The following is a 13,507-nucleotide window of genomic DNA, read 5'->3' on the forward strand; positions in this document are numbered from 1 at the left end:
AAAGCAAAACAACAGCTTGCACAAAAATTGAAGACCTGTGCTCATTCTAAGAATGGAAGAACAAGACCAATTTTAGTCTCTGAATAGATTGAAGATGAAAATTCAAAACATCCCAAGTCAACTGCAGAGGAGTCCTAAGAACACCTGTCCTTTGCCTCCTTGATCGACCGGGCTCTCTTTTGCTTTCCGCATGAGAAAATGGGATGAGTGGCCAATGGGGTGGCATCTATGCAGCTACCCAGGAGCGTAGGGGTCTGTGCCCCCCACAGCTCCAGATGTAGCTGCTCTCCCAGTATTCACGTCTCCACGTTCTTCCGGTTTGCCCCGGGCACTTCCGCAGAACCAACGCACCTCTTTGTTACGGGCACGTCACCCGATACAAGGAAGCACGTTGCCTGTGTCTCCGGGTGTTTCCACACTGTCTCACTGTCGTCCACAACAACACACACAAAGAAATATCCACCTCACGGAAAGGCCGGACAGACAAAAGCCCACACCTTCTTCTTTCCCTTTTCCCCAGATCCCAGGGAATAACTTCTAGTTCTTAAGCCTCAAGAAGAAACAAATCAAAATAACCTGAAAACCCGTCTCCACTCGAAGTATCATCACCGTCACTTCTGCACCCACCCTTCAGCCCCTGACCCCCACAAGATGGCAGAGAAGTGCGAGTGGAAGAGTTCCTGGTCTACGGGCACATGATGCGAGAAGGGGTCACACTCACCAGAGCGTCCACAGTCTGCACAGGACACCAGCTCTTCCGGCCTCCCACTCTTCTTGTTCATGTTAGAACCCCCCAAGCAGAAGTCACAGTAGTTATTGGGAATGACTGTCCCATCCGGTCCTTTCTGGGCTGTGAAAACATTTTTTTAAAAATCCAATGTTAGGCTCTGGTGAGTCTCCACTGGCCCCTCTTCTCCCACGGTATGGCAGAATCTGCTCCAGAAAGAATATGAAGTTTAGAATCTGAGGTTTTGTTACAACCAAGTTGTTAACTTGGGCAGAGTTTTCTTTATGATTCTCCTCGGTTCAACCGTACCAATGTCTTGCAAGCCATCCAGAGCTGAGTTTGAGTGCAATATTTGTCAGCTCTGTGTTTTTATAGAAACGACTCTGCTCTTCTGATTGTATCCCTGGATCAGTGAAGCATCCAGAAGGCCTTACTAATCAAGTGAACTTCTCTCATCCCTGAACAACGAGCCCTTGGGACCCAAACATCAGATGGTAACCATCAACGGTGGTGTGACTAGAGGGAGAGAGAAAGGTCACTACCTAGGCCTTGCCCTTGGGAAAGATGCTCTTGTTTAGGAGATATTCCTTCTGTCTCTGAAAAGGAAAACAAAGAAGCATTGATGGGGGATCATTTGCAGGAAGGACCCTGAAGAGGCTCTGGGGGACCCTGATGCACATGTGGGCAGGTACACAGGTGTCCACTCTTGTTCGGCCCCATCTCCCTGAAGTCCAGACTTGTTGGTCATGGAAAGCACCCAGGACTAGTTCATCAGCAGACCCCAAGTGCCTAGAACCAGAATTGAACACTTAGCTCAGCCTCATACCAGAGATGGGTTGAACGGTGAGTTAGTGAGCATATCTGAGGCTTAAGACTTTCATAAGCCACCCTTACGGAAAGGCCCTACACAAAGACAAAGGAATATCTTGGGACACGATTTTAGAAACAAAGTCTTGTGAAAACAGCACATGTCCTCAAGCCCTGAAATCTCAGTGTCTAGGGGCTGGTTAAAAAGCCTTGGACAGGTTCTTTGCATGAGAAGAAATGCCTCCATTTTACTTGTTTTTTGATCCCTACTGTGGACATTTCTTTGTCATGTTAACGCTCCCTGTTTGTGACTAAGAAGAAAAGTCTCTCTGTTTATGGGATCAGCCTAAACCACCGGGGTATCTTCCTCCCCCTTATCCCCAGTGTCTGCCCCTATCTTTCATTATTCACTGCCTAACATTCATCAGGGTACAAATCTGTAAAAGGAAGCAGATATGTGAGCAGAAATACCATCCAGACAGTAAGTGATAAACGGATTCACGGACTTTAATATGATTCCCCCTGGCCTCCGCTTCCTCCATGCCTCTGCTTTGCCTCTAGGAATAGAAAAACTTACCTGGGGAAGGCGGAAGACAAAAGCTCACAGAATTGCATTATAGAGGGTTAATCCATTTATCAGTTGCTATTTGGATTGTTTAATCAGTTTCTAAGTCATTGATTTTCATCTTCAGGGAGGCAGACAATTCTCTGCAAGAAAAATGTGGGCTGTTTGCGGCAGACAGAGGAGGGGGCCACACCCTGTGGCCTGCGGAGTGTGGGTTTTTCTTCGTCAGTCACTGCATCTCAAAGAGGGATGTGTGTCATACAGAATGGTTTTGCAAATAATCTCCAAAAAGCAGGACGTCCGCAAAAATTTTATTCTGCCTATAAAATTTTCACTGCCCAAATCCAGAAAGAAGTCCCTTTCTTCTTTCTTTCTCAGTTGCCATCTTAACCATTTTTAGAACTCTCTCAGGACTTCCCTGGTGGTCCAGTGGTTGGGACTTTGCCTTCCAATGCAGGGAGTGCAGGTTCAATCCCTGGTTGGGGAGCTAAGATCCCACATGCCTCGCAGCCAGAAAACCAAAGCAAAAAACAGAAGTAATATTGTAACAAATTCAATAAAGACTTTTTAAATGGTCCACATCAAAAAAAAAAAAAAAAAAAAAAAGAACTCTCTCAAGAAAATCCAAGTATGTCTATGAAGCAAATAAACTTGGGGTTTCCTGATTAAGCGACTATCATGGAAATCAATCAAAAGATGAACAGTAAGAAGAAGTGGGTTATATTAAATGTAGGGGCTGAGTGTAAAACAGAGCTAAGTTTCATGATTGCTATGAACTAGATATAAAATGTGGAGATGCCAATCACAACTTAGGTAGCTTCCTGCATGAAGAGTGATCAAAGAATCCCATGTATATCATCACACTAAACCTCTCAGGAAGCCCAGTCTCATCACCTGTCTCCTGTTCTCTTCGGAATTCCCTTTTATGTCAGATTTTCTCCCCTTTCACAAAATCTTTAAGCAACCAAAGAATCTGGTTTTCCTCCAACACACTATTCCTTGTGATTTATGAGGATGAAGAAGTAGAATATAGAGTATAAGAATGCCCAGATAATTCTACAGTTTTCACCACCAACAGACCATTGGTGGAACACCCTACCGAATCAGGGACTCCAATATGGCAAGAAATAAAAAATTCAGAAACAATCTAGTAGAGCAAAGCAGACAGTGATGGAGAAATCAATCCTATGGAGAAAGACTAAATGGAAGAGAATTTAATTCATCTGATGAAGAGAAGTTTCCGAGGAGACTGAAGCAGAGCAGGGTCTCCGCATATATTTGTTGGTTATACAAAGTTCCTGGCCAAAGGGATGAAAATGGTGATAAACTTCCAGCTGCAGGCCCTGGTGTGTACAGTTGTGACATGCCAGGTGAGTGGGTACCATTTTAGTCCAGCAAGGGCCCAGTGTAGAAAGTGATAGTGAGCAGTTAGACTTCATTTTCCAGTGAAATCCTTTCCACTTCAGTTTCTACTCTCCTCTCACAACAGCGAGCTCAAGCTTCCTTCCATCTTGGTAAAATGGCATGGGATGGACTAATCAATAGCTTTCACCTCTGGTTCTCGTACATTTTGGGGTATTTAGGATTAGTGAGGGTTCTCCCATGGAGCTCTCCCAAGTCCCCAGCCAGAAATGGCCAGTCAGGCCTTAGGGAGAACACGCTGTTGACATTGCTTCTATGACCCTTCGCCTGTCTATACGTGTATACACCTGCCTCATCACCCCATATTCAGTGGTTTACTCCTTCAGATCAGGGACCACATCCAACTCATTGCTGGAAAACCTATGTGTCCTGCACACAGGAAATGGTTAACAATGATGTGTGAGATGAATGGCTTAGAAAAGGATGGCAGAGAGGTAGGTAGGCAGCCCAGTGATGCCTCGGGAGCTCCTCCTAGGGGGACTGAGGCAGAGTTATCTGTCACTCTGAATATCACTCACTGCCTGGTTTATTTCCCCAGTCCCCAAAACGAAGAGCTGGTCCACGTCCAAATGAATGGTCGGTCATCTGGCCTGGGTCATGTCTAGCTCCCAGAGTACACAGAGTGGGTGGCCGAGAGCCCTGGGTTGCTGGAAGAACAACACTGTACTATTCCCTACTATGGTAGGTGAGACATCGTCCTGTACACAGACTTACAAGAAAAGTATAAGACTAGGACTCACTGTCTCTTGAGAAGGGGACACCAGTTTGTGCCTACCCACCCAGCCCCCTCATTCAACTGTTTTTTGAGAAGATGAAGAAACAGACACATATGACACTACAAAATGGTGACAGATCTTACAGTGATGCTTTACACACACTATTTCATTGATTCTCACAAGTATTTTGTGAAGTAGGGAGCATTTGACAGACGAGGTAACTGAAGCCCAAAGAGATTAAGGGGCTGGCTTCAAGCCCCAGTTAAGAAGTGGAGGAAGCGGGATTCACCCCCGGGTTGTCTGTGTCCTCAGAGACTCTGTCTCTAATCACACTTCTCTGCCTCTGGGAAGTCCAGAGCCAACGCTGCATATATAATATTTCATAAACGTGATTCACCCAGTACTTTATTTGGGAAGCCCAAAGCGATAAAAAGTATTGAGATTGGCCTGATGAAGCGGAAATTCCCTTTGAACTTAAGTTTAATGTCTCTACCACTGTAATCCATCCTGGTGGCCCCATTTATTGTCATATACTCCGTGAAAACACTTCTCCAAAGAATTCCAGAGGCTCATGAAGGAATTTTTTTAAGTAAAGCTCACACCGTGGCTTTATTGGCCTTTGGCCTGACCCACCCGTGAGCAATTTCCTGGCACCGTCTATGAGGTCATTATAAAAAGGATTTAACTATAAATAGGAAGCTTGCCCAGACCTTGCAAGTGCATTTAAATAGAGATTCTGCTTCCGCTTATGGGAAATTGAGTCCCACTTTATAGAGCAAGATGACGGGGAGGCCATAGACACGAGTGGTATCTCAATGGCAGCATCCGCGATGATGGCTTTGGTTTTCTGTTGATGAATGTTCATGGGCTGAGATCATATAAGTGATACAAGGAAGCTGCTGAGAAACTAAAGTGAGCCTTGAGAGTTTAGGAGTTTACCTGGGGGGCGGGAGGGGAATAACTTTAAAAAGCTCAAAGGAAAAAAAATGGAAATCAGAACAAAGTTCATGAGGAAATGCCCAAAAATAATAATAATAATAACAGAAGGTGGGAGGGAACATTCAAATAAATCAACCCAAGAGAAAGGAAAAGCCAAGCCCCACAGAGTCCCACCAGCACACCCGGGAAAGGGTGAGCAGTCATTCTGGAACGGCAGTGTGGCACATGACCATACTACAGGGTTTTTTACTTCAGTCAGGCCACGTGTCGAGGGCAAACAAGGCCCCAAATCTTCCTGAACTACCCCCGAGACAGGGCTGTCTTTTCCCCTTTCAGCCTGATTTCTGCCGCAATACGCCTGCTGCTCAAGAGGAAAATGAGTGGTGGGCACAGGCTGGGCACAAGCAACAGCCCTTCACCTGCTTCTGCCGAGACCAGAGCTGCAGCCCTAGTGTCCTAGGGAAGGAGGAAGCAAGCCAGAAGTTTAGGCTCCTCCATGGCACATCCACGAAAGCGTGACTTCACATCCTGGGCAGACGCTCCGACCGCCTGCCAGGGCCTGGTGTGCACAGACGTGGTGCCATGTCCCGTGCCCGCCACCCAGCCTGACCCCAGCCCCAGGCCAGCAGCTGTCTCCCCAGGGCCTGCTAGCAGGGGTGTGCAGCGCTCGGGGACCCCAGGGGCACAGAGAAGAGCCCTCCAGGAGGCGCTGTGCCTCTCCTCGCTCCCCTCGCTCATTCCTCCACCACCCTCCACGGCTGACAGCTCCCGTCCCTCCACGGGTCTGACATGTTGCCATGGCAACCAGAATCCTGGGCTCCGGCAGCCTCTGGTCTTGCCACCTGTTATTACTTCATCTCTCAAGTGTAAAGCCTCCTAGCCTGGTGCCATTTGGCGGTGCAGAGCGCATCTTCGGAGGACGGAGTAAAGAGAAGGGGAAAGGAAAAGACGGAGAGCGGAAGGCAGCCTCAGGCTGGCCACACAGGGCACACTGGACAGGCCAGGCTGGAGGAGGAAGCTGCGGAGACGGGGCGGGAGGGGAGGGAGGCGGGGAGCCAACGTGCCTTCCCTTCAGAATCAGCGAGCAGGCCTCAGCTGGAGGCCACCGCCGAAGCCTGCTCCCTTCCACCCAGCCTTTAATGAGGGACCCGGGAGGGGCGGGGGAGGCAGCGGAAGGCCGAGGCTGTGAAGAGATCCGTGCTGGGCCCAAGTGGAGCAGAGCCAGGAGAGGGTTAAAGTGGCAAGATAAAGACTGTGGGGAAGGCTGGACCAGAGGGCACACAGAGCCTCCAAGCCTGGATAAACGGCCTTAATTCTCATGCTCTTGCTCGCCCTACGCCTTACGTGTTTACTCATATAAATTATCCCCAAGGCCTGACACCTTTTCTCATTGCTTCCCTAGAACTGATGAAAAAATAAATCCCACGGATCCAAGGAATAAACATGTTGGGATTCCATTCAGGCTGGTTCTTCTTGGCCACCTAATAGCAACTCTGGTCCCACCCTGGGGCTCCAGAGGGAAGACAAATGATGCCTTCCTCCCTGAATGTGGAAGGCGGGGCAGCTGGGGAGCCCGGTGGGGGGAAACGAACACCAGGGTCCACTCAGCACATGACCGTCAGACCTCACGCACCATTCTGCCACCTGGCCTTGAGCACAGGGTGAGTGTATGATAGGGACTGAGGAGGGGGTACTGCTAATGCAGAATGATTCCAGGCCCCGAGATTAGTCCTCCTGGAGACGAGAAGGCCGAGGGCTGATTTAATAAGCCTTTGGGTTTATGGATGGGCCTAAGTCACCGTATTGTCAAAGACAACAGGAGACAGAAGGAGCTGAAATGGCAGTGCATGCTACCAGAAAGCTGGACACGAGCGCGATTCAGCAGTTAAAGGCACGGTCGCAGAAGCAGGCTTCTCTGGAGAGGCGTCTGCACCTGGGAAGGTGTCCCTGGCCCAGGTTTGTTTGAGGGCAGGCCCATCTAGAGGCAAGAGAATATGCTAGATGATGTCTTAAGGCCCCTTTTAGGCCTATTATTTGAGGATTATAATAGGGCGAAAGAAGAGCGAAGTTTTTCAAACCCAGAGGAACTCAGCCGTTCATCCTTTCTTCATATTTGTGTACACATCTCTCTCCCTATTAGCCGTGAGCTCCCTGAGGGCAGGAGCGGTGTCTTTAATCTCTGAATCCCCAGCACCTGGCACAGTGATTGACACAGAGCTGACAATAAATACTTAATGAAAGGATGGCAAATCTTCACAGAGGTTTTTGGGAGGGGAAAAAAAAAACAACTGCCAGGCAAAGGGAAGTGAAAGACCAGGAATTCAGTGGATGTAAAGTGTCCCCTGAGCACTGAGTGACCATCCTAAGGCACTGCCAGCATCAGTCCTGCCCATAACAGGGGACATAAAGAGTGAGGGGCAAGGCTTCCCTGGTGGCGCAGTGGTTAAGAACCCGCCTGCCAATGCAGGGGACACGGGTTCGAGCCCTGGTCCGGGAAGATCCCACATGCCGCGGAGCAACTAAGCCCGTGCGCCACAACTACTGAGCCTGCACTCTAGAGCCCGCGAGCCGCAACTGCTGAAGCCCGCGCGCCTAGAGCCCGTGCTCCACAACAAGAGAAGCCACCGCAATGAGAAGCTTGCGCACTGCAACAAAGAGTAGCCCCCGCTCGCCGCAACTAGAGAAAGCCCACGCACAGCAACAAAGACCCAACACAGCCAAAAATAAATAAATAATTTATTTAAAAAAAAAAAAAAAAAGAGTGAGGGCCAGAAGCAACATAAAGAGTGGGGGAGCCCACTGGAGAGAATAAAGTGGTGGTGGAGAATGCCAGTGGGTCTGCCCTCCGGCGGGAATCCTCTCCCTTAGGCATTTCTTGGAAAACCAGGATGGAAGGAGTTAGGAACTCCCCGATTCGTTTGGCCCCCAGGGCCCCTTGAACCTCACGTTTGGTCTCTTGCCAGGAGCCCTGAACCGGCCCGTGAGAATATAGGCCCTGTCTTACTATGTGCTTTGGTAGCTGGAGAATCTTTCTAAAAATTTTAAATGTGTGTCAGTCATCCCACCCTTCCTTGTACCTATCTCCTTTTCCTCTATCTTTATGGAACACAAAACTCATACCGTTAGACACACACCTTGTAAATATTTACTCCAAGACACTGTGCTGTAAAATCAGAAATCACGTGTCTGCTCACACTGATGTCTCCATCTTAATGGATGTATTTGGTTAGAGTTGCCATTTGCCAGGAGTTTGGACACCAGGTCACTACTTCCGGGACTAGATGGTCACATGACCCTTCGGTAATGTCCTTTGTGCTCCAGCCTTAGGCCAGCAACCCCAGGTCTGTTACTGATGCTTCGGAAGAGTGAGAAAAAGACTAAGCAAAGTTGATTACTTTTCTCAGTGCTGATTAAGGAAAGCACAAGATGTTTCCATTTTCCAGTGGCAGGTCATATGGGTCAGTTCATGCCCTGGTGTAGCAACTTGTTATTGCCACCAAATGAGTCAGTTGAGGGGGAAAACGTCTCACTTGAGAGGAGCTATGTCAAAAGGGCTGTGAATGAAGTGGTGTCATTCCCGAGAGAAATGCAGGACATCCCAGTGCTGTAGAGCAGGATAAGCCTCGTCTGCTTCAGTTGTCAGGATATTATTATCGTGATGTCAGAATTCAGCAAGCTCCCTTCCTCTCTTGCTCAGCCTTGCCCCTCTCCAGCCCTCCTCACCACCACCTCCACAGGACTCGGGTATGTCAACCCCATCAGTCCACAAGGGACCAGCATTTTCTATGTTCTTCAGACTAAAAAGCAGTACTCAGGCAAAAGAAAAGGTTGAGTCTCAAGCATCAGACCTGAGGATGAGGAGAGAGTCAAGGGACCACAGAGCTGACAGGCAGCCCAGCCCAGAGATGAGGGCCCAGACCAGGAACACACCCAGAAAGCAAGCCGGGAAGCGGGTGCTGGGAGCCACAGAGACATTTGCCCGTGGTAGGACAGGGCCTTAGGAAAAGAATGAAAACCAAGTTTCTCCCCCCAGATTTAACAATGCGACCTGTTTCCTGGTTACCTGACTCGGTGCATCCAAAAGTAAAAAGAATTAAAGGGAAACACAGATTGGCCATCGGTCTTCAAAAGCTGGATTTCTCTAAGGCAGTGGTTCACATAGTTCACGTGACTTCTTAAAAATGCAAATTCTAGGCCTCCACCACAGATCTACTGAATCCAGAATTCTGGGGTGGGAGATCCGGGAGTCTGCGTTTTAAGGAACAGGTGATTCTGATGTGCTCAAGCTGGAGGACCACGGCTCTAATGAGACATGTGACAGTCATATCACATTGTGTCATACACATCTGTTAGTGCTGTGCTGTATATGAATTAATTTATTTCACCATTGCATAACCCTATGATACAGAGGCACTAGTGTTCTGACTTTACACAGATGATACTTAAGGCACGAGGAAGCTTGTCTAAAGTCACGCTACGTTGGCCCTGAACCCAGGCAGTATGGCTCTTAGCTGGCCCACCTGATACTATCCTGCCACGGGCACATACAACAACACACCCGAGGGAAGTCAAGTCAGAGTGGTCAGCAGGCCCTGGAGGCAAGGGCTTCTCAAATTTGAGTGTTGTGCAAATAAATCACTTAGGGGTCCCATTAAAATTCAGATTAGGATTCATAGGTCCAGGTAGGGCCTGAGAGCCCCCATTTCTTACACGCTTCCCCGTGGGGTAGCCAAACATCCAGGTTTGCCTAGCACCGAGGTGTTTCCAGGGCACAGAACTTTCAGTCTAAAACTGGGAATATCCTGGGCCAACCTGGACAGGTTGATCACCTGAGTCCCGGGTGATGTGGATACTGCTGACCACACTTCGAGAAGCAAAAATGCAGGCCCTCAAGGTGAGGAGTTTGGATTGTATTCAAGTGTGATGAAAGTTTTGAGAGCATGGCATGGCATAATCTATTTTATACTTTTGAAAGACCACTTTGGCTACTCCTTGGAAAAAAGACTATAAGAGGTAAGAACGAAGGCAGAGAGACTAATAAAGAAGTTGCAATGATCCAGACAAGAGCCAGTGGTGATAGGGATGGAGAAACGGAAACTGATTCGGGGTATATTTTGGAGGGGGAGCCAAAAGGGTGGTGAAGGAAAACAGAGCCAAGGATTAGTCCTAGGATTTTCACTTCAGGTACAGCATTATTTTTTTTTTTTTTAAGAACGAGGTCAGAAAGAGATATAAGAGCTTGGAAAGACTGAGATATAGAATGAGAGAGAAAGATGCAGGAAAATTATTGAACTGAGTGATGTGTGATTTTTTTCTAGAGCAAAACTCATTTACAAATTAAAGTCTCAAGCAGAATTTGTAAAGGGGGGTTCCATATAACATCATAAACAGCTAAAGTTTGTTTTGAAGATTAAATTTGCCTGCTATGGACTGAATTGTTTCTCCCCTAAAATGCATATGTTAAAGCCCTAACCCTCAGTGTGATGGTATTGAGAGATGAGACACTTATGGTGGGATTAGTGCCCTTATAAGAAAAGACACCAGAGAGCTTGCTTCTCTCTACCGACATGTACCAAGCAAAGACCATGTGAGGATACAGCAAAAAGATGGTCATCTCCAACCCAAGGAGAGAGTCCCCACCAGACACCGACCCTGCCATCACTTTTACCTTGGACTTTCAGCCTCTAGAACTGTGAGAAATAAATTCTTATCGTTTAAGCCACCCAGCCTATGGTATTTTGTTACACAGCCCTGGCTGACCTTGATACTGCCCATTAATACATTCATTTCTTTTGAAAAGCCACTATGCAATATGATGCACTTGACAATTGGCCTACAGGGGGAAATTAAGGGACATCAGTAGGACTACGATAAACATCCCAGGTTGAGATTGGGATCCATCACTTGGGTTTCCAATGTCCTGACATAACTGAATGGTGTCCAACTCAAGCACATTCACGTCTCATCTTCTCATCTTGCTAACTGTGTGACCTGGGGAGAGTTCCTCAACCTTTCTGAGCCTCTGTTTCCTCATCTGTAAAATGAGAGTAATAGCATGTGCCTCACAGACTTGCAAACATTACACGAGATGACGTGTAAAGTGCCTGGCACAAGTAGGTATTCCACCATGTCTCTCCCTCTTTCTTTTCCTCTGTAAAATAATTTTATTTCTGAAAAGGCAGGAAAAAAGATCAAAGGTGTAAATAAGTAGGCTTTCCCAAGAAGTGACACATGACTGGAGAATTCACATTCATGCTCTGTGTCCAAGGGCACATCCCTCAGTCTCTGTGTGCCTTGGTGTCCTCTAGGGGACATGGCACCTACCTTATAAGGTTACTGTGAGGAATGAATGAGATAAACGTGGCATGCCTAGCACAGTGTCTGACACATTCAAGGAATGTCAGCAAGTATTATTGCCCTTGTCATTGATCAGGACACGAAACTCTTCAATCCCGAACATTCTAGGTAATTAGGCCAAAAAGGTGAGAGAAATAAAAGAGGCTCACAGAAAGGCAAGTGGCAGGTAGATGTCGGATCCTGGGGAAACGGGATGGTAAACACAGGGATGCACACCGGCTAGATTCTGCTCCACAGCTTTCCTGCCACGGGGTTTCACATTTCCACCTTATTTCCCCAATTAGACCAGAAGTTGTCCTGGGACCGAGTCCACATGTTATGTCTTTTTGGAGCCCCAATTACACTTGGCCCCGCGAGTGGGTGCACGCACAGTAAGTGCTCAGTAAATACTCATGTTCAGCTTATGTGGAAGGATTGGGCTCCCATATCTAAGATTTAGCAAAGGATGTGCCAGGGCTGGGTCAGGCTCTGATAGTTCCTCCTGATGCCAGTGAGACCCCCATAGGCAGTTAGCTTCCCAGCAACAACATGGCCACAGACGGGCCCCGACTCAGATTAGCCATTTGTGGTTCTGGACATGCTCTGCTGGCCTGAATGGCACAGAGATGGGATGTCGGCACCCTCAGAGTGTGGGCCTGGTGCCAGACACCCACATCACCTCAGGCAGGCTCACGGCAACCCCGTGAGGGCAGAATGATGGTTCTCTCTGTTTTACGGATGAGGCAACGAAGGAGCAGAGAAATGTAAGTAACTGACCCACAGCTACACAGACAGAAGATGGCAGGGTGGCCGAGTTGTGATTCACACACTGGCCCAGCCAATTCCAATGGCATTTTCTCAGTCACTGGGTCAAGAGTGTGGATGACCCACAGGTCCGGAGAGTTAACTCCGAGTATACCTTCAAGGCCAGAGCGACCTCAGATTCTTCTTTGCTTTGTAATCTGTAAACTGTTTAGTGAAATAATAACTCACCTAAGGAACACCGGTTGTTAGTTTCCAAATTTGCTCTTTGGGGAGCGAGAAGCAGCTCACTTTTCCAGACAGAGCCCTGGATCTGAACTGCCCTCTCTCTCCCCAGTAACGAAGCCTGAACTTCCTGCGTCAAGGTTGGGTAAGTGGTGAGTTGTGTGGGTTTTATAGGTTTTCAGGCACCTTTCAGACTGATCCAGAATTCTTAAGCTTGTGTCAAACGTGATTTTCACTCTCTCTCTTAAAGCTGTATCCATTGCCCCTGGGCTGTATGTTAGAGGACAGAGATGTCAGAAGACTAACATCTGTTCGATCTTTCCCATCAGTGTGGCAATGACATCATATGCTTCTTTTAGATAATTTACACATTATCAGACTAATTTTCAGATTATCTAATCAGCCAACATTACCCTTAATCAACTCGGCTCTCCTCTTTCAGTTCTGCAGAGTACAACATGCCCTCCAAAGGCACACTGGTGTGGGGACTTTTCTTCTCTTGACAGATATTGAGAGCCTAGCTATATGCCAGGCCACCACTATTAGACAGAAGACTGAGACCTCCCGGGACTGAGGACAACCCAACTTCCATTCCAGGGACCGGAGAAATAGGCTTGGAATAAATTTTATAGATCCATACTTTAAAACACATTTCCCTCGTAGGAGCTCCAAGTATGCTGTAGAGAGCATTTTACATTCATTTATGCTATTAAATAAGAGATACACCATATGATAATTTATAATATGCCACACATATTTCTTTATAAATCATTTGTTCTTACTTCTAGTAATTGCTATCATGGTTCTCCCTTTCCTACAAGATGACAACTACACAGCCTGGCAGAGAAGACGCTTCCAGCTGTGGCCCCTGCCCACGTTCCATCATTTCTCCAGTACCACTGTCAGACAAACTACTACCAATTGTCTGAACGCACCATGCTGTTTCACACCTCCCTGCCTTTGTACACGCAGTTCCCTCTATCTGGGAAGCCCTCTCCCACCCAGTAA

At 47.6% G+C, this 13,507-nt stretch overlaps 1 protein-coding gene across 4 annotated transcripts in view; it reads right to left on the reverse strand.

Moving 5' to 3' along the window:
- The window catches only part of DPF3 (double PHD fingers 3), a 261,509-nt gene that overhangs the window by 63,427 nt on the left and 184,575 nt on the right, over positions 1 to 13,507 (reverse strand). For all 4 annotated transcript variants that reach the window (XR_005018713.1, XR_005018712.1, XM_036842792.1 and 1 more), the window contains exon 8: positions 722 to 850. Coding sequence is in view for 2 of the 4 variants with exons in the window: in XM_036842792.1 (XP_036698687.1) it covers positions 722 to 850 (129 nt within the window). In the remaining 2 variants the exon portion in view is untranslated. The remainder of the gene's footprint in view (positions 1 to 721; positions 851 to 13,507) is intronic.

This window comes from Balaenoptera musculus, chromosome 2 (assembly GCF_009873245.2).
Source record: "Balaenoptera musculus isolate JJ_BM4_2016_0621 chromosome 2, mBalMus1.pri.v3, whole genome shotgun sequence".
Lineage (NCBI taxonomy): Eukaryota > Metazoa > Chordata > Mammalia > Artiodactyla > Balaenopteridae > Balaenoptera > Balaenoptera musculus.